The 21,060-nt window shown below is 50.7% G+C and overlaps 2 protein-coding genes across 3 annotated transcripts in view; one reads left to right on the forward strand and one right to left on the reverse strand.

Annotated features, from left to right (window-relative positions):
• Nucleotides 1-3,786: 3,786 nt before the first annotated feature.
• On the forward strand, nt 3,787-10,496 carry enpp6 (ectonucleotide pyrophosphatase/phosphodiesterase 6). Its single transcript, XM_067247900.1, has 8 exons — nt 3,787-4,057; nt 7,662-7,841; nt 8,333-8,444; nt 8,531-8,672; nt 8,927-9,106; nt 9,192-9,329; nt 9,476-9,602; nt 9,922-10,496. The coding sequence occupies exons 1-8, from the start codon at nt 3,787-3,789 to the stop codon at nt 10,122-10,124; spliced, it is 1,353 nt and encodes a 450-aa protein (XP_067104001.1). The 3' UTR covers nt 10,125-10,496.
• Nucleotides 10,497-11,080: 584 nt separating this feature from the next.
• LOC136953867 (storkhead-box protein 2-like) overlaps nt 11,081-21,060 on the reverse strand; it is a 29,513-nt gene continuing 19,533 nt past the window's right edge. For both annotated transcript variants that reach the window (XM_067247316.1, XM_067247317.1), the window contains exons 2-4: nt 19,415-19,567; nt 13,985-16,370; nt 11,081-13,430 (exon numbers count right to left, since the gene is read on the reverse strand). In XM_067247316.1, coding sequence (XP_067103417.1) covers nt 13,226-13,430; nt 13,985-16,370; nt 19,415-19,567 — 2,744 coding nt within the window. In that variant the 3' untranslated portion in view covers nt 11,081-13,225. The remainder of the gene's footprint in view (nt 13,431-13,984; nt 16,371-19,414; nt 19,568-21,060) is intronic.

Below are 21,060 nucleotides of genomic sequence, written 5' to 3' on the forward strand. Positions count from 1 at the left end.
GGAGAAGGGAGAGAGGGTAAAAATTTGACATCGGCACTTGACACACTGCGTGTGGACAGGGTTAGTTAACCTTAAGTCTAACCCCGGACACACAAAAACACACCGCTGTCACTTTCATTTTGACAATATTTCTTTCTGAGAAAAATGAGAGAGAGAAAAAAAACACAGAGGTAAGCAATCTGTGGTTGCCATGACTCCTGTACTGATAACGTACCGGCTAAGAGTAAAATAATCTCAGGGTCAGAGAGAGCTGATCCAGGGTCACAGTGATCCAGGCTATCTCTGCTGGAGAAACCAGCTTTCGTGTCCGGGCTGAATCACATTACACTGCATTTAACAGATTAACGCTAGACACAGCCACATAGCAAAACCTGTATTTCTGTCTCCGTTAATAACAGGGGTGACAAAGGAACAATTCTATACTCTGCATTCTCAGGTCCGTTAGAATTTCTTTGTGTTTGTTTATCTAGCAGGTGGCGTACACAGCTTTCACCGTTGTCATGTCAACTCAGATCCAGATGCTGCAACTTCTCTGGCCAGGATCCCTACTTGAAAGTCCTACCCACCCTGAGAGCCAGACAACAGGACATTTCTCCATCCTCAAACCTTGACCTGGAAACCAGAATCACCCTCACAGCACCCTTCTCTGTCCCTGACCTACCTGGTGCAGCTCACCTGGAGAGGGACTGGGGACAGGTTTCCTAGAAACTGAACCAGGAGACCGTTCTAGAACCCTATCACTGACTGTCGACTCATCATCTTGCTAAATCAATGGTCAGGGGACGTGATTGCATCAGAACCATTTCTTTATCTTGCAACCCCCCTCCACTCCTTTATTACACTTTTACAAATTTACCTCGAACCTCCATTCCTTTCCCTAACCACTCATCCAACCTCCCTTCTCACCCGCCTCAGAGCCCCAGCAGTGGGTTGCTTCCTTCTGCCTGCAGATCTGAGGAGGAAGACTGGATCACATGATGCTGGCCCAGAACACACTCACCCTAACCTACACACCAACTTGAACCACCTTCTGTGCACAACATAACACAAAGCCTGAACCAAGTCAAACCAGCTGAGAAGGAAGATTAGAGGAATGCTCTCCATCTCCTTACATTTACATTTAGTCATTTAGCAGACGCTCTTATCCAGAGCGACTTACAGTAAGTACAGGGACATTCCCCCGAGGCAAGTAGGGTGAAGTGCCTTGCCCAAGGACACAACGTCAGTTGGCATGACCGGGAATCGAACTGGCAACCTTCGGATTACTAGCCCGACTCCCTCACCGCTCAGCCAACTGACTCCTTAATGACAATTCACTGTCTAGGAGCCCAGAGAGAATAGACAGCTAACGTCTCTCTAATTCAACGTTACATTGTTGAACCAGTAAACATCTGACTCCCTTCAGTCTACAAACTACACACATGCAGTCCAACACAAAACATAAACGCACAACTGTGAAGTACCACAAATACAGTAGACGAACACAAAAGTAGTTACCCAATCCAAACCACAGTGAGCCAGAAGTCCTCCTAGACATATGTGTGTTAGAGTGTTTGTATCAATGGTCACAGACAGAGAAGCAACAGGACATTTGGATCCAGCAGACCTGCCTGATGTGCAACCTCCGCATCCAATCAAAGGTCGCACGGAACCACCCATGCGGAGCACACATGTCTGTCATTGGTCAGCGGGCTGCGGTGTAAATGTGCAGTCAACTGCTGAGTGGAAGATGTCAGTAGGCAGGTGGGGGGGGGGGGGGGGGGGGGGGTATTGACAAATAGGCTGATCAATCAGCCTGAAGTTGCTTAACTTGGGAGGTGATTACATTAGTTTCTGCGATTCAATCACCGCTATGTACATTGGTAGGAGGAGAGCTATACTCCCACACTGCCATTACAGCCATGACATATCTTAGCTTGCACTGAAGTGTGTGCATGTGCATGTGTGTGTTATAACAGACAGGGAGACGGTTTAATCTACAACCTGTTTTCATGCTGATGTTTTTGACCACTCATTTACCTGCTCTGCATGACTGCGTGGCCCTCTACACCTCCTATCCTCCCAGCCCTCTCTCCGTCCACATCTACACCTTCCTCCCCCTCTCCCTCCCCCAGGACACAGGAGCCTGGTGTAGTGTGTGAGGTCACAAAACACCATGCAACAAGCGCTTTCATACACATGTGTGTTAATGTGTGCCTGCTTGTATACATGTGTGCTTCTCTGGGTAAGTGTGTTGAGTCTGTTGGTGTCACAGAAGACAGGATTAGAGGGAAGTTAAAGAGAAAGCTGGGTGGGGCCATGTTTCAGCATCCAATCAGAGAATTTCACCTTTCACCTCAAAACCTGCAGCCAGAAGGGGCAGAAGCCCCCTTCTGCTGGGGGCTTTAGAGATAATACCTCCAGGGTTGCAAGCGTCACTGACACACGATAAACTTTTACAATGTATTGACTGTGCATATTAGTATAGCCTAAAGATTGCAGGCTATAGCCTGGATATATCCATCTCTTACTGAAACTCTCGCAAATGAAAATTCACAACGCTGAGAGGTACAACTTGCCGCGACGTGGCTCAGTTGCTGGACGTTAAGCAATTTACAGGGCTACACACAGTTACACAAACATAATGACGACACACAAACAAATATATAACTGTTATTCCGATAAGTAATAACTAATTATTAATGCAATACAGTTTTGCATGAAAGCTCGTGCCGTTTCATTCAAACCAATCACACCAGTGACACCAGTGCAACATGGAGCAGTTCACTGAACATATTATTAGGATATATCTCCATAAAGTTAGAAGTAGTAAACATAACATAACATATTCAATATAAATTAAAAGCAAAATATAAGCTACAATGTATACGGTTGGAAATTTCCAAAATTCCCACCAACCTGTGCCGTGTGCAAGGGTTATAGACCATGCGTTATGCGTAGAACTGAGGGTAGACTCTACACTGAAGAGTTGTACACCCGACTTGTTGAGTGAGGTTTTTGCACTAATCAGAAAGGGAGTTACGTGTAACTGGCTCAAACCCCTTTTGTAACGGCACTTCCTATTGGTAGACGTAACCAGAGTATTATTTCTTGTTGCATATTATACGATGTACATAGTGTACTGTCCTACTGTCCGCACTGAACTTCGACCGACCAGGATCGCAATTATTATTTCCGAGGTCTGCTATTTAGGCCTATATCTCGGATTTGTTTATCATCGGGTTACACACCAACATTTTGTTACCTGTACTTGTAATACCTAGGCGATATAAAATGTATCTGTGAGTCTCGGGGAGGTATTCCCCTTTTTTTTTTAAACCTTTGTAGCAATAGGAAAAACTTTTGAAAAAAGCTTCCATTCACTGCAGTTCAGAAACAGAAATCGTTTTATCTCAATTGAGTATGTCTATGAACCGTGAGGGCCTGTACAAATGTTTATGGAGAGTATATATTCCAAAACGATTCCAAAAGTTTAAAGTCCTGTGTGAGAGCAGGGCTTTAAACTAAACACTTGGCGGTGTTCTTTTCTAATTCAAATGTATAACATGAAGCCTGGACCATGCTGCCATATCAACAACAGTAAAATAAAACATTCTAATCAGTAATGTATTTGCTTATAAAACCATAGTTTCGGGTCAGGTTGAGTCGAGCCTGTAACTCCATTCTAGTCTCGCTCAAGGTGTTTGGCACAGAGAACTTTATTAAATAACATAACATAACATAACCCCGCCCCCGGTCCACTGCGCCCGGGACCCATGCCTCCTACGTATCATTCATTACCGTTAGATGAGAGAAACCCAGAGGATCGCACCAGTCGTCATGTCCAGATCAAACCACCCGTGCACAGTTGCGGTCCTCGTTCTGTTCTTCTCGGGACCCTGTCTAGCAAGCCACAAACTCCTGGTGTTCCTGATAGACGGATTCCGTTATGACTACATGGACAACCTGCACAATTTGCCTGGATTCCGAGAGATAGTGGAGAACGGGGTGAAGGTGGATTACATGACCCCGGACTTTCCCAGTTTATCGTACCCCAACTACTATACTCTGATGACAGGTGCGTATTCCGCCGCGCATGTTGCCACATCAGTGAACAACGGCAATGTTGCCGCTTTACATCGATTAGGCAACACTCTGTAAACTTCCCAAACACATCTTTCCAAAGAACGTAGACTACAGTTGTTGTCGGAGGCATTGTAAAGTTGTCCAGGTGAGAGCAGTCATACAGACATTTACATTTACATTTAGTCATTTAGCAGACGCTCTTATCCAGAGCGACTTACAGTAAGTACAGGGACATTCCCCCGAGGCAAGTAGGGTGAAGTGCCTTGCCCAAGGACACAGAGTCATTTTACGCGGCCAACAACCAACAACCTTCTGATTAATAGCCTGATTCCCTAACCGCTCAGCCATCTGACCCCCACAGACAAACGGTGCTTGATCTGTCGTGTAAACGGCAATAAGTCGTTTCTCTCAGATGGCAGTAAAAGCTTGCCTACTAACTGCCAGGTTGACAGGGTTGGTTGAGAGAAAAAGTGCAGAGTGAGAGAAAGGGAGAGAGAGAGAAAGAGAGAGACAGCCATGCAGAGACATGGATTTCAGAGGGAGAGGAAGGCAGAGAGACCTAGACATTTCAGAGGGAGAGGGATGCAGAGAGAGAGAGAGAGAGAGAGAGAGAGAGAGAGAGAGGGTGGGTGGGTGGGTGGGTGGGCAGGAAGATTTCAGGGAGAATGATGTAGAACGAGGTACAGTATTGACTAAGGCTGAATAAGACCATTGACAGACAGGAGCCTGGCACTGAGCTTGCCAGAGAAAGGACTGCAGCAGATCCTCTTTACTGGCTCTGCACATTGTACTTTCCTTCCCCTCCCCTCCCCGCCCCCCCCTCTCTCTCTCTCTCTCTCTCTCTCTCTCTCTCTCTCTCTCTCTCTCTCTCTCTCTCTCTCTCTCTCTCTCTCTCTCTCTCTCTCTCTCACACACACACAAACCATACACACATCAAAACGGATGGTGTTGGCACCCACACTGGCTTTATTGTTACTGAAACTGTTGTGTTGCCTCTGTCAACTGTCGCCCAATCAGAGCCCAAAAAGGGAGCATGACTGTGATGGAGGGGTCATCAACGGTTAGGGAAGCGGGCTAGTAATCTGAAGGTTGACAATTCGATTCCCGTCCGTGCCACATGACGTTGTGTCCTTGGGCAAGGCACTTCACCCTACTTGCCTCGGGGGAATGTCCCTGTACTTACTGTAAGTCGCTCTGGATAAGAGCGTCTGCTAAATGACTAAATGTAACAGGGAGAGGCCTGGGGGGATGACTAGGAAGCTTGGGAGTTGCTTGGTTTCTGGAGTGGGGTGGGGTGGGGTGGATTGGGTGACTGTTACATATAGAGTGGTTGATGCAGGGGGTGTAGCAAGGGTAGGGAAGGTGGGGTAGGCAAGATATTTGGGTTTGCTGTTGTAGCGACCATGTGGGGCTATTGATGTAGGTCAGTAGCGGGGAACAGATGACATGAGGGTAGGATAGTTGAGCGTGGTGGGGTGGGGTAGTTGGCTGGGGTTGTCTAAGCTAGGTGGGATGTACTGAACACCTTGCCTTGACTCAGGGAGCAGGAGGGCGAGGGAGATAGGCAGGAGGGCAGGAGAGCGACCACATCATCATCCGTAAGCCCCAAACACAACAGCTCCAGTTGCACCCTGGGCCGGGCCGGGCGGCAAGCAACAGTACAGAGCTGATCTGCTGATGGAGGGTGTTTTTCTGGAACAATCTCCTCAACAAAGCCGGGCTCAGGCTACAACCCAAACAATGGCCCCCGTCACTCCCTGCTATGGCCGTGGCCAGATTGTAGTCATGCAGAAACTGACACATCGAGGCTGATCACAACTTCAGTGGGTGAATGAATGCTTGAGGACAGGAGAGATTAGGAGAGGTTGGATACCATGGTCTCATTTGTCCTTTATGGCGTGACTCCCTCTCTCAATCCTGTGTAAACCTCTTTTTTTTCCCATAGAGAGCACACTAACCTGATCCAGCTGTGTGTGGTGGGGTGACTCTTCCCCATGCCTGCCCCTGCCCTGCACACCAAAGGAATATAAATTTAGTGGACCACAGTCAAAACCAAGCCCTAGGTACTGCCCCCTGTAAGGGAACATTAGTTAAAGGACACCTGTTGTTTTAGAGTTGTAGATCCAAGACTCCGTGCTTTGTTCGAAGGTATTTTCTATGTACGCCAGCCAAAAATGGGATCTAGCCAGCTGTAATGAGCAAAATGAGTTTTGGGTGGTGTGTTGAAAAACGTATCCTATTTCAGGAAAACACAGTATGAAACATGGAGAGAAATGTGTGTCCTACAAGAACCTCCAGTCCCAGTGAACTTGCAGTTCACCCCTAGACTGCTGAGGTCACGTATACTGTTTATGTATATATTCTCTGTGAAATTCCAGGAGGATACAAATGGCTAATTGGAGCTTTAACAGACACCTGTGGGTATTGGTTTGGCAACCGGGCTGGCGGCTTCCTTGGGCAGCATTCCTGCTCTAACTAGCTGTGTTTTACAGCACATGCATAAACAACACACAATATAAGTCATATAACTCCGAGCAACACAAAGCGCATTGTATTGCCTTCTGGTATGAAATGCGCTATATAAATAAATACTGTTTAAGTTTAGTTTCATTTGTGAGACAGCAGGGTACTGTAGCTAAGGTCTATGTCTCTGAGACCACCTCAACAACTTGAGACCGATAGGCTGAGAAGTTCACAGTGATTTACAACCGCACCCCAGCAGTACACCATGTCTAACTGTCACCCCCCACCCCCCACCTTTCAGGAGGAATGGTGTTTCTTTTGGAGGAATGTTGTTTAGTTTCAATGTGTACAGCTGTAGATGATTGAAATGACAATAAAAGCCACTTGAACTTCCAGCCCCCACCTCCTTTCAACCAGGGTAGTCCACAGTCTACAGCCTTCACACGATTCCCCTCCAAACATAAACCAGGGCTGCCGTGTTCTTCTGAATCAAACTTAACTCTGTTTGTGTGTGTGTGTGTGTGGGGGGTTGTAGGGGGTTACATATTGGCCAAACAACCAAAACGAATTCCCCTATGGTTTAAAGGAAGATGGGAAACTGTGTATTAGCATGAACCAAATAATGCCAATACCAATAGAATTACAGTTATTTGACTCTATGGGTTAAATCAGAGCAAGAATGGTCAAATAAGGTTAAAATGAAATACACGTTTAATAACATAGCAAATTAATGAAATCAATTACAAGGCAAACATTTGACAAAATGAAGGTTAATTCCTACCCACGCTACCATGATTATTGTAAACCAGAGAGACAGCAAGATGTGAGGAAGGAGAAGGAGTACAAGGACAAGCCAGAGCTGAGGAGAAGCCCTCATGAGATCAAGAATCCACAGAACAATGCTTCACCATTCCCTTTATACACAAGGACAACCAATCAGACCAAACCTCGGCCCTTACTTATCAACATATGACTAGCAATGCACAGTAAGTTACACAAAGAGGTGTGAGAGCCATCAAGAAGCGACCCTGTCCAGCAACTTTATGTGTGGGTGTGTTTATGTGTGTGTCTTTGTGTATGTTTGTGTATGTGTGCATGTGTATCTGTGTGTGTGCGTGTGTGTGTGCACGCAGGGCGGTACTGTGAGGCGCACCAGATGACCGGTAACTACATGTGGGACAAGGCGTCGCATAAGGAGTTCCTGATCGGCACTAACCCAGACAGCCGGCTGCCCCTGTGGTGGGACGGGTCCGAGCCCCTCTGGGTCACCATGCAGAAGCTACGCAAGAGGGCCTACATGTACTTTTGGCCTGGTAGGTCTCCAAGATAGCTGAGAAGGATGATTACTTTCATGAATTTGTAAATATATAGGGTGTCAGGTGGCTAAGCGGTTAGAGAATCGGGCTAGTAATCACAAGGTTGCTGGTTTGATTCTCGGCCGTGTCAAATGACGTTGTGCCCTTGGGCAAGGCACTTCACCCTACTTGCCTCGGGGGAATGTCCCTGTACTTACTTTAAGTCGCTCTGGATAAGAGCGTCTTTTAAATGACTAAATGTAAATATTAAAAGGGATCAAGTGAATAATCTTTCCTTTAGAAGTACTACTCCCATAGCCCGGCCCGGACCTTCTCAAGCCGGTAGCCTTTGTCTCTCGGTTGGGACAGTTGTCGTCTGGTTGTAAAAGCCTAATCTGTCATATGGCTGTATAACTGCAGTACTCTGTCTGTTGCCAGGTTTGAACTAACCGTGCCTGACTGAGGTCGGACTGTGGTACTGACTTCCCTCTGTTCTGCCTGGTTATCAGGTTGTGAGGTGGAGATTCTCGGGGTGCGGTCGTCACACTGTGAGGAGTATGTCTACAACCCTTCCGAGAAGAACCTGACGGACTCCATGGAGAACGCCCTTAATGCTCTACAGTAAGACCCTTTGAGTACTCCCTCAGTTCTCTAATAGAACCTAGAAAATTCCCACACCGTTCTGTGGGATTATATGTTGTTTACAGAAGAGGGCAGGCAGACATGGCTGCCATTTACTATGAGAAGATTGACGTGGAGGGGCATCACTACGGGCCAACTTCGAACGAGGTGAAGACAGCTGTTGGGAGACTAGACTCAGCCTTCCAGATTCTCAACCAGAAGATAAAGGTAACGTATCAGACTTTCAACAAACCTCTACAACCCCTAACCTTCACCCCTCAACCTGAACTCTGAATTTGAAGCCTACCTGTAAGGAGAAAAAAGAAAGAAGGCTCCTGTTCACAGAAACGTTCATACAAGTCAACAAAGTAGGTCAGATTAAGGAGGGAAAGTAGGACTGTGAACGACCAGGCAGTAGCTGCATGTGTGTACTGGGGCGAACAAATAGCATGTGGTGACTGCAGTGTTCTGACGTGTTCCAGGAGAAGAACATGCGTGACCTCCTGAACGTGGTCATGTTCTCGGACCACGGTATGACAGACATCAAGTGGATGGAGAAGGTGATCGAGTTGGACAGCTACATCAACATGACAGATGTGGTCAAGATGATGGATCGTGGACCTGTGGTCAGCCTGTGGCCCAAACCCAGCCGCTTTGATAAGGTGAGGCCAAGTGTCACTAGCCAGCCAGTCAGTTGTCATGTAGCTCAGCATGTCGTTTATTCCTAAATCTACTGACTGCTGTCAGATTTACCGTGCTTTGAGGGGAGTAGCCAACATGAAGGTGTACCAGAAGGAGGAGATTCCAGATCGGTTTCACTACCGGGGAGGAAAGTTTGTCTCCACTCTGACTCTGGTGGCTGATCCAGGCTGGTTCATCACTGAGGTGAGAAAGGACAGGTCAGCTTATTATTAACATAACTTTGTCAAGCAGACATTGGGTCAAATCCGGTTTGCGAATACTGTCCGATATTGCTATGTCATTGATCTTTGACTCAGGTGTGGTTCTAACTCATGTCTCCATGTTACTAGAATAAGGCCAAACTCCCTTTCTGGCAAAACAGCACTTCTGGGGAGGCAGAGGGATGGCAGCATGGTTGGCATGGTTACGACAATGAGTTTGTGGATATGAGGGGCTTCTTTCTGGCACAGGGGCCAGGTAATTACAAGTTTATCAAAAGTGGGACAAGGTGTACCTGTGGTAGATAAAGACAAACCCGGCCAATAACAAAACAGAGTCACTGACAGTTCTGCGTTGTACATTCTAAATATAGTTAAACATTGACTTTGTTTATACCATTTTGTACATCAGTAACTGAACACGAGAAACTTTATAATCAGTCTGTGTAGTAAACCAATCTCAGTCCTGTCCTTCACTAATCCCCCCAGGATAGTAAACTGGAAGTTATTCATCTACAAACGATCATTTGAATGACTGCCCCATGCGGGTATGTGTGTGTGTCCGTGTGTTCCATCAGATTTCAAACGGAACGTGAAAGCAGCTCCCATCAGAGCGGTGGATGTGTACCAGCTGCTGTGTCGGACCCTGGGCATCCCGCCTCAGCCCAACAACGGGTCCTGGTACCGGGTGGAGTACCTGCTGAGCGGGGCTGCCAGAACCACAACCCTCTGGAGGTGGGCGCTGCTCCTCCTGGGCCTTCTGCTGTCCACACAGCGCTAGAATCTAGAACGCCCTCGCTTGGACCCGGGTTAAAACCACAGGCTTGGACTTGCTTTCTCTTCAAGCTCCATCGATTCCTTTATTTATTGTGTTGAATCCTCGCTCTCTGCACCAGCCCGATGAGGCCGTTCTCCTCTGTAGATAGAGTGCCTCACCTGGATGTTTGGATCAACATAATGACTTTCTAGTGATGATGATGTTGGCCTCTCGGTTTTCACCTCCTCTTCTGCCTCTTCTTCTGTGATGATGCTGATACAATGAAATGTAAGTTTGTTTTGTACTCGATCATCGTGGCCTTTTGACTTGGATAAAGACATGCTGTCTGTGAAGTTTGTACTCATTTGATTTGTCAATAAAATGTTTTCAAATCTTAATTCTGGCCCAGAACAATGAATGTGTGAAGCTGATAGGAGCCAGCAGGCTGTTTCTCCTGATCTTTCAGGTCGGGTCACTTCCTCTTTCAGTTTCCCCCCAGGTCCCCATACCGCCCAGGTTACAATCACCACTCAACTCTAATAGAGGGTGATTTCTGGGATCCCATCAACAGTAGAGGGTGATCTCTGAGTCTGGGAAAACAAGCAGGCAGAGCTGTAGTTCTTGCCTTTAAGATAGGGAATCTACAAATGTCATTACAGAGTGAAGGACCTGATAGATCTGGTTTTTATCAAGGTTTACAACAGATCTTGGAGACACACTTCCCTCTAGTGGCAACTGATGAGTACAGCAACACAGGCACACAATACCACAATACCAGTGGATTCACTTTATTCCCTAAAGGGACATTCTCTTGCTATTTTATTGATCTACTGTTAGTCCTATCAGAATCGATATTCCCTGGATCTAATGTCAGTGTTTCAGATAACAGAACTAGCGATCTAGACTAGCATTCTAGTACAACTAGTGGCGTTCGTAGGAGCTGCCAGTAACCATGGCAGTACAGACAGACAGCAGACGTGTAAACAAACATGTTATTTTATTATCTTAAAAAGTACACCACCCATGGAGGGCATATCACATCCACTACAACAACAGGAAACACCAGTACTACACAAGTAGGGACCCTTAGATATTATGGACATAAAAAATCCCTCTTATTGTTTACATTATTTTACTAGGCATGACAGATAAACATCATTTACAGTATGACATACCGTCACAATTAGAAACAATGTTATTGAACTCCATTATAAATCCGCAGTGTTTAGGGAAGACATATCATGGACTGTCAGCATCTCATATGAAATATGTTCAATATAAACAGGCTCCTACTGCCACCAGAGACCAGGCTTCTGTCTGGGGGACGACCCCACACTCTAAGGGAAAAGGGCCTCCCCAGAGCCATAAACTGTGGTCTCTGTGGGAGAACCCTGTGGAGAACACTTCAGGAACCCCTTTATGGTTCCGGGTAGAGCTTTTAATTATTATTATTTTTTATCTAACTGAGGTTCTAGCTAGAACTATTTCACCAAAAAGAGGGCTCTACCGGGAACCAAAAGTTGTTTCTCTCTCCAAGGGTTCTCCCTCAGACACAACAGAAGATGTATTTTTCCTAAGAGTGTTGAATGGCCCAGGAGAAGGCTTCTGTCTGTCAGTGCAAACGGGAGGAGGAGAGGAGAGGAGGGGAATGAGAGATCCACCTGGTGGAACACGGGGCCGGATTCTATAGTGGCTCTACCGGCCACGGCCCGGCTAGTGGTAGCAGTCCTACTGTAGTGGTTGTCGTGGTAACAGGAGTACACAAGAGAGAGAGAGAGTGCTGTGGGGCGCCGATGTATGATGTACCGTGAAAACATGCTGTGCTGTGATTGGTCGTCTACGGACCTGCAATATTAGTACCCATTAGAACGGAGGAGGAGGAGAAGGAATAGACGGATTCAAGGCCTGGCTCTTAGAGACAGTGGTCAGCCACCTGCCACAGGCCTGATTCATCAGCATGGCCCCCCGTCTTGAGCGAGCTTGGCCTGGGCTCAGACACCCCAGCCCTCTAACACTGACCTGGGACCTGTGTCTGAGAACCTGGTCGCTGCAGTAGCACACAAGTAACCTCCTCTGGACTCCAGCACTTTGACGTGGTGTGTGTGTGTGTGTGTGTGTAAGAGAGAGAGAGGGATAGATAGAAAAAAAGAGGCTTTTGAGCATTTAGTATGTGTGTGTGTTTGTGTGTGAGCGAGTGTGTTTACATTGACATTCACAGGAAAGAGGCTGATGACAGTGTACTAGTTAGAGGACATAGCTAGTGTTTTTGCTGCTGTGGAGGTAGTTTCGAAGAGACTATGAGACCACACAGGGTTAATATGGATATCCAGGCCAGGGGCTTGTCTTTCCCTGCCTGTCTGTCTGTGTGTGTGGGAGTTTGTGTGTGTTTCAGGTCAGGGGAAGAGAGGGGGGGGGGGGGGGGGGTGTAGTTCCAGGTCCAACCCTGCTCTGGATGACAGGAATGTAAGAGGTGGGATAGCACCAGGTCTGACTAACCCTAACCCTAACTCGGACTGCCTGCCTGCCTGCCTGCCTGCCTGCCCGCCCGTCTGCCTGTCTCACGGCTGAGCTACTATACACTCTTTATTTACAACCCAACAGCACCCCTCCCCCTCCCCTCTCGTGCTCACACCTGCCCCCAATGTAAACATCTGTCTTCCTTCAGGGCCCAGGTCTGCTGTGGTCAGTGGTCCATCCCCGGTCCTGTCAAAAGTCATCACCTGATCCCAGCAGTGGCGTGGCCTCCTAGCCGCCAGCTGCAGTGTGTCATGCCTGCTACACGCCAAGCTAGAGCGGCGTCACAGCGCCCAACCAGAAGGGGGCGCCGCAGGGACGCCGCCAGACCAAGGAGGAGGGGCAACGGAGCAGCGCGTCACCTGAGAGTATCACATGATCAATCTGACACGGATAAAACTACCAGCGGAGAGGACTTAGTAGGACGGTCCCAGGTGAGGCGGTGAAACCTGGGGAGGCTGGGGGCGGGGGGGGGAGGGGGCTGGAGGGGGGGGAGGCGTGGCTGACGGGCCAGGCAGGAACGGGGCTGGATGGAGTGGGGTCTCTGGAACACGTGGAGCCAGTCAGCTGGAACAGTCCTATCCCTCCCCTGACCCTGGCCCCGCCCCGGGTCACACGCTGGTGATGGAGGCCAGGCAGTTGGGGGGCTTCTGGAGTTTCTCCGGCTGGGAGCTGGGGGGCTCCGGAATGGTCCGGAAGGTAAATGGGGGGCCGTTGCCCGTGGCGATGCCCAGGTGCCCAGGGCTCAGGGCTAGGTTCTGGCGGCGGTTGCTCTCCACAATGCTGGAAGTGTTGGACGCGAGACTCTCCCTTGTTCTGCACAGAGGAAGAAAGGAGAGAAGGGAAAGAGAGAGGGACACAAAGTTTTAGACTGATGCAGAGATTACACATAGATTCTCAAATCCAACACAGACCCACCAGACAGTCGGTGTTGGCGGTAAAAAGTACGGTTAAGTTAGACCGTCCTCTGTCGATTTGGTCTGACTTACGTTTTGGTCAATACAACACATAGACTTAGGCTGGCGGTCAAAATCAAAGTGGATTATACGTCAGTGAGCACAGGTCCTAACTAGTTGAAACGGTCATTTATTTTGTGCACCAAAATGGTTTATAGTACAAACTGCCCTAGTTTCCTCAGGAAATAACATGAGTAACTCCACATCTGGGGAGTGTTAATGTATCCAGTGGCAGCAGGCTAGACAGACATGTGATTTTAATAAAGGACTTCCAGTCCTACACAGATACACTCACTGCTCTATACCTGTGACACACATCCTACGCACAAACTTCCCCGTGAACAAAAAAAACACCCACTACCCGACAACGAATATGGACACACACAGCGTTCACACAGTTACACACACGCTCACCGCGGGGAGTTGAAACCGCTGTCCACCGTGACACTGCTGCTGTCCATGCTGTCCAGGCGGGCCGAGTGAGCCGACTGCTGGCTCTGCCCGGGGTCGTTCTCTTTGGGGCAGGGGAAGGTCAGGTTCCTCTCGAACCTCCTCTGGAGGTCTCGCTCCTTCTCTCTCTCCAGCAGCCACTGCATGGTGCCGCCTCCCCCGCCCCCTCCTCCGCCCCCGCCGCCGCCCCCCTCCGCCGCCTTCTCCTCGGGCCCCGCCCTCTTGGCGGCGGCATCCTCCAGCTCGTCGTCGTCCGACACGTTGTAGTAGTCGAAGGAGGCCTCGGCGCCGCCGGGGGCCCCTGGCTCCAGGCCTGGGGGCCCGGAGGAAGGGGGACCGGACAGGGCCAGCAGGGGTCCTGGGGGGTCGAAGCCCTCCTGGCTGTCCAGCACCTCTGCGGAGGACAGGACCGGGGTGCTCCTCAGGGGGCCTGGCTTGGAGGAGTAGCTAGCCTCCCCGTAGCCCCCAGGAAGGGCGTTTGGGGGCGGCTTGAACAGCGTGTCTTTACTAAAGATCTCCTTCCTCTTGTCGATGCTCCCCGAGCCGGAGGCGTGGTGCGGGGGGCCACGCCCATTGGATAGAGGCTCCGCCCCCGGGCCGGCCAGTACCCCCAGCCCGCCGTTCTGACCCTTAACCTCCTCCTTGTACTCCGGGGGGTGTGGCGTCTGTCTGTCGGCCCCCCCCAGCTTCCCCCCTCCCAGGCTGTCGTGGCCGGGCTTTCCCAGGGTGCCTAGCGGGCTGGGCACAGTCAGCACGGCCTCGCTGGAGGCGGAGCAGTGGAAGTAATCGTCCTGTGAGGCAGCGGCGGAGGAGGAGGCGGGTGGGGGTTTGGGGGAGTACGCCTTCATCTCGCCGTACGCAGGGAGGCTGTCCCGGCTCTTGCTCTTCTCCAGGCTCCGCCCCCCCCCGTCCTCGCCGGCCAGCTTGGCGGCGGGGGGCGTGGCCCGGGCGTAGTGGGCGGTCTGGGCGGAGGCTCGCAGCGTGCCATCGTCCGTGTAGTAGCGGCTGCGTTCCTCCAGGCTGCGCTCGTAGTAATCCGGGGGCCCCATCAACCCCTGGCCCAGAGGCCCTTTGGAGTTGTCCATGGAGCGCGAGCGTTCCTTGGCCTTGCTGTCCGAGCGCTCGGTGCGAGACTTCCTCTCCTGGGTGTGGGAGTGGCTGCGGTGCACCTTGGAGTGGGAGGGCCCGTGCGAGGGCTCGGGGAAGGGCATCTCCGTCCGCCGCTTGGCCAGCTCCCCCGACACGTCCCACTCGGGCGTGACGGGCAGGTGTGCCGCGTCCAGGATATTGGGGTTGCTGTGCGCCAGGTGGTGGCGATGCCGGCTGCGCTCCATGGAGAAGGCGTGTTCGCGCGGCGAACGCGCCAGCGAGGAGCTGTAGTGGCGGTAGTCCCTCTCGGCCAGGTCCAGGTTGGAGCCCTCGGAGGGCTCGCCACGGGAGGCGCGGGTCTTGCTGTGGGAGCGGGACGGCTTGGCCTGGGGCTTCCGGTGGCCGCGGCTCCGCCGGCTGCGGGCGCTGTGCTGGGCCGAGCTGGCCTTGCTCCGCTGGACGCGCTCCTCCTCCAGGCGCTTCATGACGGCCGTGTGGCGAGCCACGTTCTCCACTGTCAGGTCCGGGTTGATGCGCCGGATGATCTCCATCTCCACGTCTCGCGGCACCGTGCTGGGGGTGTCCTCGTCGCGCAGTGGCCACTCTTCCGGGGGGAACTGGGCGGAGAAGGTGGCCAGCTGCTTGGTTTTGTCCTTCTTGAAGCTGAGGCGGAACAGCTTGAGGCCGAACTTCCGGGCCTGCTTGGCGTCGCCGCCTCCGCCGCCTCCGCCCTCGCGGTCCCGGTGCTTGGTGAGCGTGTCGCTCTTGAAGGGGAAGCTGAGGGTGCTCCGGCTCTTCTCCGTGGGGACGGCGGGGGCCGGGGGCTGGGTCGGGGGCGAGTGCGGGGAGTGGGGGGAGGGGTAGGCCTCGCGGTGGTCCTTGGGCGAACGGCGCTGCAGCGTGGTGTGGTGGCTGGGGGGGTCGTCGCGGTAACTGTTGTACGAGTCCCCGTGGGCTTTGGGGTGTGGCCTGTCTCGGACCACGCCCGAAGTGGAGGGGGTGATGGTGCCGGATAGCGGCGACGTACACTGAGTCTGCTGCTGCTGGTGCTGCTGTTGTTGCTGTTGTTGTTGCGTCTGTCGTTCGGCGCCCCGCTCGTCCAAGTGGTACCACTTGCTGCTGGTCCTGATGAGCGAGGGCGTGATGAAGTAGGTCTGCGGCGTCACAATGAAGTATCCCTCCGCCGTCGGGTAGATCTTCCTCTCACGGACCAGCATGCTCAGCGTGTGGTGCAGCACCTCCGCCGTCGGCGTGGGAACGCCTGCAGGGGGACGGAAACAGACCGGGGAGTTAGAGACACGGACGACATCTGAGGGGCATCGCCAGGGAGAGACCACAACGCCTCCGGGAGAGACCAGAGACACCAGAACATCACACAAAGAAACCCTTAGTCATCACAAACCAGCCCAACAGGATCTTACTGCAAATCATTCAAAGTTACTTTTAGCGTTGGACGTCCATGATAGGACGTTTTTACTGCCTTTATTGCTAAATGAACCCCAGGTATTGGTGTCCTGATAATGTCAGATGAAGCCATGGTCTTCAGACCAGGATGAAGCAGGGCATGTCAACCTCAGCAGCTCTCTTTGCCTGGAGCTCTCTCTGTAGGGACCACAGCCCAGTTCCAGCCCTGGTCTGAGGCCAGTGTGTCCTTATTATTAGGGAATACAAATATCACTGGTCTGGACATAATTCACCGTAATTCAACTCTATATGGCTTTTCAATACATCAAAAGAATCAAAGAACGGCTAAAACAGAATTCACCATTTGGTGATTCATTGTCACACCGATGAATACACACATTTTGCTAGATACTGGGAAAGGTCCCTGTTCGGTGCATCTACATGGCAATAAATGGGGGGAGGGGGACTTTTGGGTTAGTGACTAATACAGGAGCCATTCTCTCTTGTACCAAACCCAACCTGGCAGCTGGCCTCTGCTGATGCTGCCCAAGTCGGACAATATTACACAACACACACGACCCGCTGTGAGTCAGTACCTGCTGTGCTGCTCTTACACACACATGCGGCTATAGCTGCACAGAGCTAGTCCCCAAGCTAAATCACACTGTTTTGTTATCAACCAGTACAGAGTTATAGTCGTAATTCCAGTATCTGACAGACATAGATGACAACGTCGTTTCCGTGCATCAATCTTGGCTAATAACTATACGGTGTCCTGGGTATCGTGTCATACTATAGTGGTTAGCTCTAACTGGTGAGCTTTGAGAAGCATGTGATCACCATGGTAGACAGGAAGATCAATGCCGAAACGTGTGTGCACATACACACACACAAGCAGAAACGCACACACGCAGAAACACACACAAGCGGACTCACACACAGACACTCAGAAACACACGCACACACACGCTCTCTAAACCCCCTCCCTGCCAGTCAGAGTGCTGGTGGTATTACTGAGCGTTACATCATGGTGCCCTCTCAGCCTGGCCGGCATGATGCAATTCTGCCAGACTAAAACACACACAAACACACACAGACACACCAGATGCTCATACGTTCCTCTTGTCCACACTATACACTTCATACTCCATGCAGCGTACTACACACTAATAACCCAGGAGTCTCCCCCCCCCCCTCCCCCCCGTCATCCCAGAGTGACTCTCAGGGAGGGGACAGCACTGTCACAGAACAGGCCAGACAAACACAACCCACCGCTCAGTACGATCCCACCGACGGCCATTCAGATCGGCAGGCAGGCAGGTGAGACACAAGCCATTCCGGTGAGTGTCAAAGACAGTGAGGAAGCCTGACTGTCTTGGCTTGCCTGCCATTACATCATATGGTTCAGGGAGCCGCGCAGACATGATGCAAGTCACCTCGACGACGACTGAAGACCAAGGAGAAGGGGGAAGCCCTGCCTTGGTAGCCCTGTCTGACGAGGAACCTGTCTCCGTCTGGGTGTCGTGACAACATCCACTCGGATCGTCCCTTCCTCCTGGCGCGGGGAGGAGAGGGTGACCTCTCTGAGGGCTGGGTCTGGGGGGAAAGCTGTCTACTCAGCACTGAGCCGGGGAGGGGACCTGATTGGACAGCCGGGAAGGGGAGAAATTGGATTGGACGATGGAGGAGGAGGCAGATGGGGTGCGTTTCTGTTTATCTAATAAAGGGGTAGGTCATCTGAAATACAAACACTGTTCTGTTTTTTTCCCCCTCTCCTGACTAGAAAAAGACTAGGCTCTCTGGAACATGAAGACCTTACGCTGGGACCAAGGAATGGAAAAAAGATTGGAGGGGGGAGAGAGGAGGGAGTAAGGAGAGTCAAGGTGGGGAGGGAGGGAGTAAGGAGAGGGAGGGTGGGGAGGGAGGGATAGAGGTTGCAAGATGGAGAGGTGAAACAGACAGAGATAAAGAGAAGAGACGCACAGCGAAGGACACAAAGAGGGGAGAGAGGAGAGGTGGGGAGGAGAGGGATGAGGAAAAAGAGAGGGATGAGGAGGAGTAGAGGGATGAGGAGGAGAAAAGGGATGAGGAGGAGAAAAGGGGTGAAAGGGAGGAGAGGTATGGTGGGTAGGAGAGGCAGATAGGACAAAAAGAGAGGAAAGGGAGGGAGGAGTCGCAGTTTGGGGAGGCGAGGAAGGAAAGAAAAGAGGTGAGGTAAGCAAGAGACAGAGAAAATAGGAAGAAAAGGGGAAAGAGAGAGAGGGAGAGAAAGACAGAAAGGGTTGGAAAACAGAGAAAAAGGGAGGAAAACAGAGAAAAAGGGAGGAAAAGAAAGGAAGAAAGAGAGAGAGAGAGGGACAGAGAGAGAGAGGGGGACAAAGATGAAGAGGAATATAGAGAGCGATGGAGGGAGAGATAGATTGAGGGAGAGTGGTTCGTTGCACAGTCAGGAACAACCAGGAAGAGAAGGCCCTCTGTCACTCCGAGACAAGCTGCCATGTGCAGAAACTTAACAAAGGAAATCTAATCAAGTGTTGCTGTGTTGTCACATGCTGACCACTAGCACACCGTCCAGAACAGACCCCCACTTTCAATGCCATAGCAACTCCTGCAGACCAGCTGACCTGTGTGATATTACTCCAGCTACTCTACTGGAACTTACAGCCTCAGCACTTTCTACACAACGGACAGATAGGCAAACTACAGGGCACATGCGATCAATACTTAATACACTATACCAAAATAGATAGACAGATAGATAGATGGAGAGAGAGACAAAAGAGAAAGAGAGAAAAAGAGAGAACAATAAAAAGAAATGAGAGCGAGACAGAGACACGCAGAGAGAGACACGCAGAGAGAGAGATATTCAGACTCAGCAGTGTCATGGTGAGTTTTGGTTACCTGGGAAACATGTTGCCAGGTGCTCTGTGAGGGCCTCCTGTGTGACAGGCTTGTGGGCGGAGTTCATGGCGGAGATGGCCAAACACAGGACCTCCCCCAGAGGGATGAACTGGGATTGGCTGATGGGTGACATGCTGATAGGAGACACATCACCTGGAGCAGGGAGACAAACACAGCAGGGTTAGACAGCAGGCTTTGTCGGGCTATGTAAACATTACACTGTATTGTATTGGAATAACAGAGCCAAGCCAGGCAAGACCAGATCAAATTGCTACTTTGTCCAAAACCAGTTTTTCACCATAGGCTCCCAACCTCAAATCTACCCAGCTATGAAGAAACAGCCAGCTCACAGTAAAAGAACTGGGCTTGTTTGAAAAAATTTCTTCGAAAATTGTATCTAGCCACTAACTCCTAACTAGCTTCATTGAGCTTGAAGCTGTACTCTTGTCTTCAAAGTCAAAGATCTGCCCCTCGGTTGCCTCACGGGGCGCCACCAGAAGCAAGCTTCCTCAACAAAACCTCAAAGAGCACCTGCTGCACACACCAAAAAAGCCGCCGGCCAGCTCAGTGATGTTCATGGCAGACCGTTGTGGTTCTGTGTCCGGCTAGCACATGGTGAGGTCTGGTTCTCATGCGCCCTGGACCCTACAGACTAAGACAGCACATTATCTGTGTGAGAGTGAACCCACTGTCCTGTCAGGGTGAGGATAAGCTGATTAACCTGACCAGAACCCATGGCAAAGGTAAATACACACACACACACGCGCTACACACACTACCCTGCCCTGTATCTCATGGAGATAGAAGAACGCTAAACGAGCTAAGCCTGTATCCAGGTGCTGCAACAGTTAGGAGCAGGAGGGCAACTCCCCCATGACATCATCATCCTGATCATCACATGGCTGGTGGCCTGGTGGTGTTAGAGACACCTCTTCCTCCTTTCCCCCCAGCCTCCTCCTCTACCTCCTTCTTCTCTCTCTCCTCCTCACCTCCTCCTTTCTCTGGGGATGCCCCTCACAATTTTTTTCCATTCTAGTATAATACAGGTTATATAGTATATCCTCTCTCCTCCTTCCTCCTCCTCCTCCTCCTCCAACACCTGCTATGCTAACAGGTGTGCTCCCACATTGAGCTCCACACCACACATCTCTGGCAGGACCAGCTGCTGACCATCCGAAGACCACGGTCCAGACAGCTGCCGAGGGGACAGCTGCTCCTGTCTCTCTCGCTCGCGTTCTCTCCCTACCTACCTCCCACACACACACACACACACACACACACACACTCACACACTTTACAAATACAGCACACCGCTACAAATATCCTTGACGTCATTTTTAGCTTCCACCGAATGATGGAACACTGGCCGATTAAGACTCTTTAACCTCCTACAACCGACTGTTTTCATGTTAGTTGAACTTGTTCCATTTCCACTTCTTCCACATTATTCACAATCCTATTGACTTACAACCAGCACCACACACAAACACACAAAACACAATTCTGTAACACAATGGACCAAAAGTTCTGAATACAGACTGGCAGACAGGGTTTGCAGACAGACCAACATCCAGACTGACTGGCTGCTGGACAGAAAGCAAGCTAGACCAGACCTGCTAGAAAAACAGACTGACAGCATAGGCAGA

Source organism: Osmerus mordax, chromosome 12 (assembly GCF_038355195.1).
Source record: "Osmerus mordax isolate fOsmMor3 chromosome 12, fOsmMor3.pri, whole genome shotgun sequence".
Lineage (NCBI taxonomy): Eukaryota > Metazoa > Chordata > Actinopteri > Osmeriformes > Osmeridae > Osmerus > Osmerus mordax.

Excerpts from the sequence above, each read along its gene's own strand:
- enpp6 (XM_067247900.1), top strand. The coding sequence starts at position 3,787 with ATGAGAGAAACCCAGAGGATCGCACCAGTCGTCATGTCCAGATCAAAC. Across the intron at positions 9,107-9,191 it reads AACCCAGCCGCTTTGATAAG|ATTTACCGTGCTTTGAGGGG; the intron begins GTGAGGCCAAGT and ends GACTGCTGTCAG. Across the intron at positions 9,330-9,475 it reads CAGGCTGGTTCATCACTGAG|AATAAGGCCAAACTCCCTTT; the intron begins GTGAGAAAGGAC and ends CCATGTTACTAG.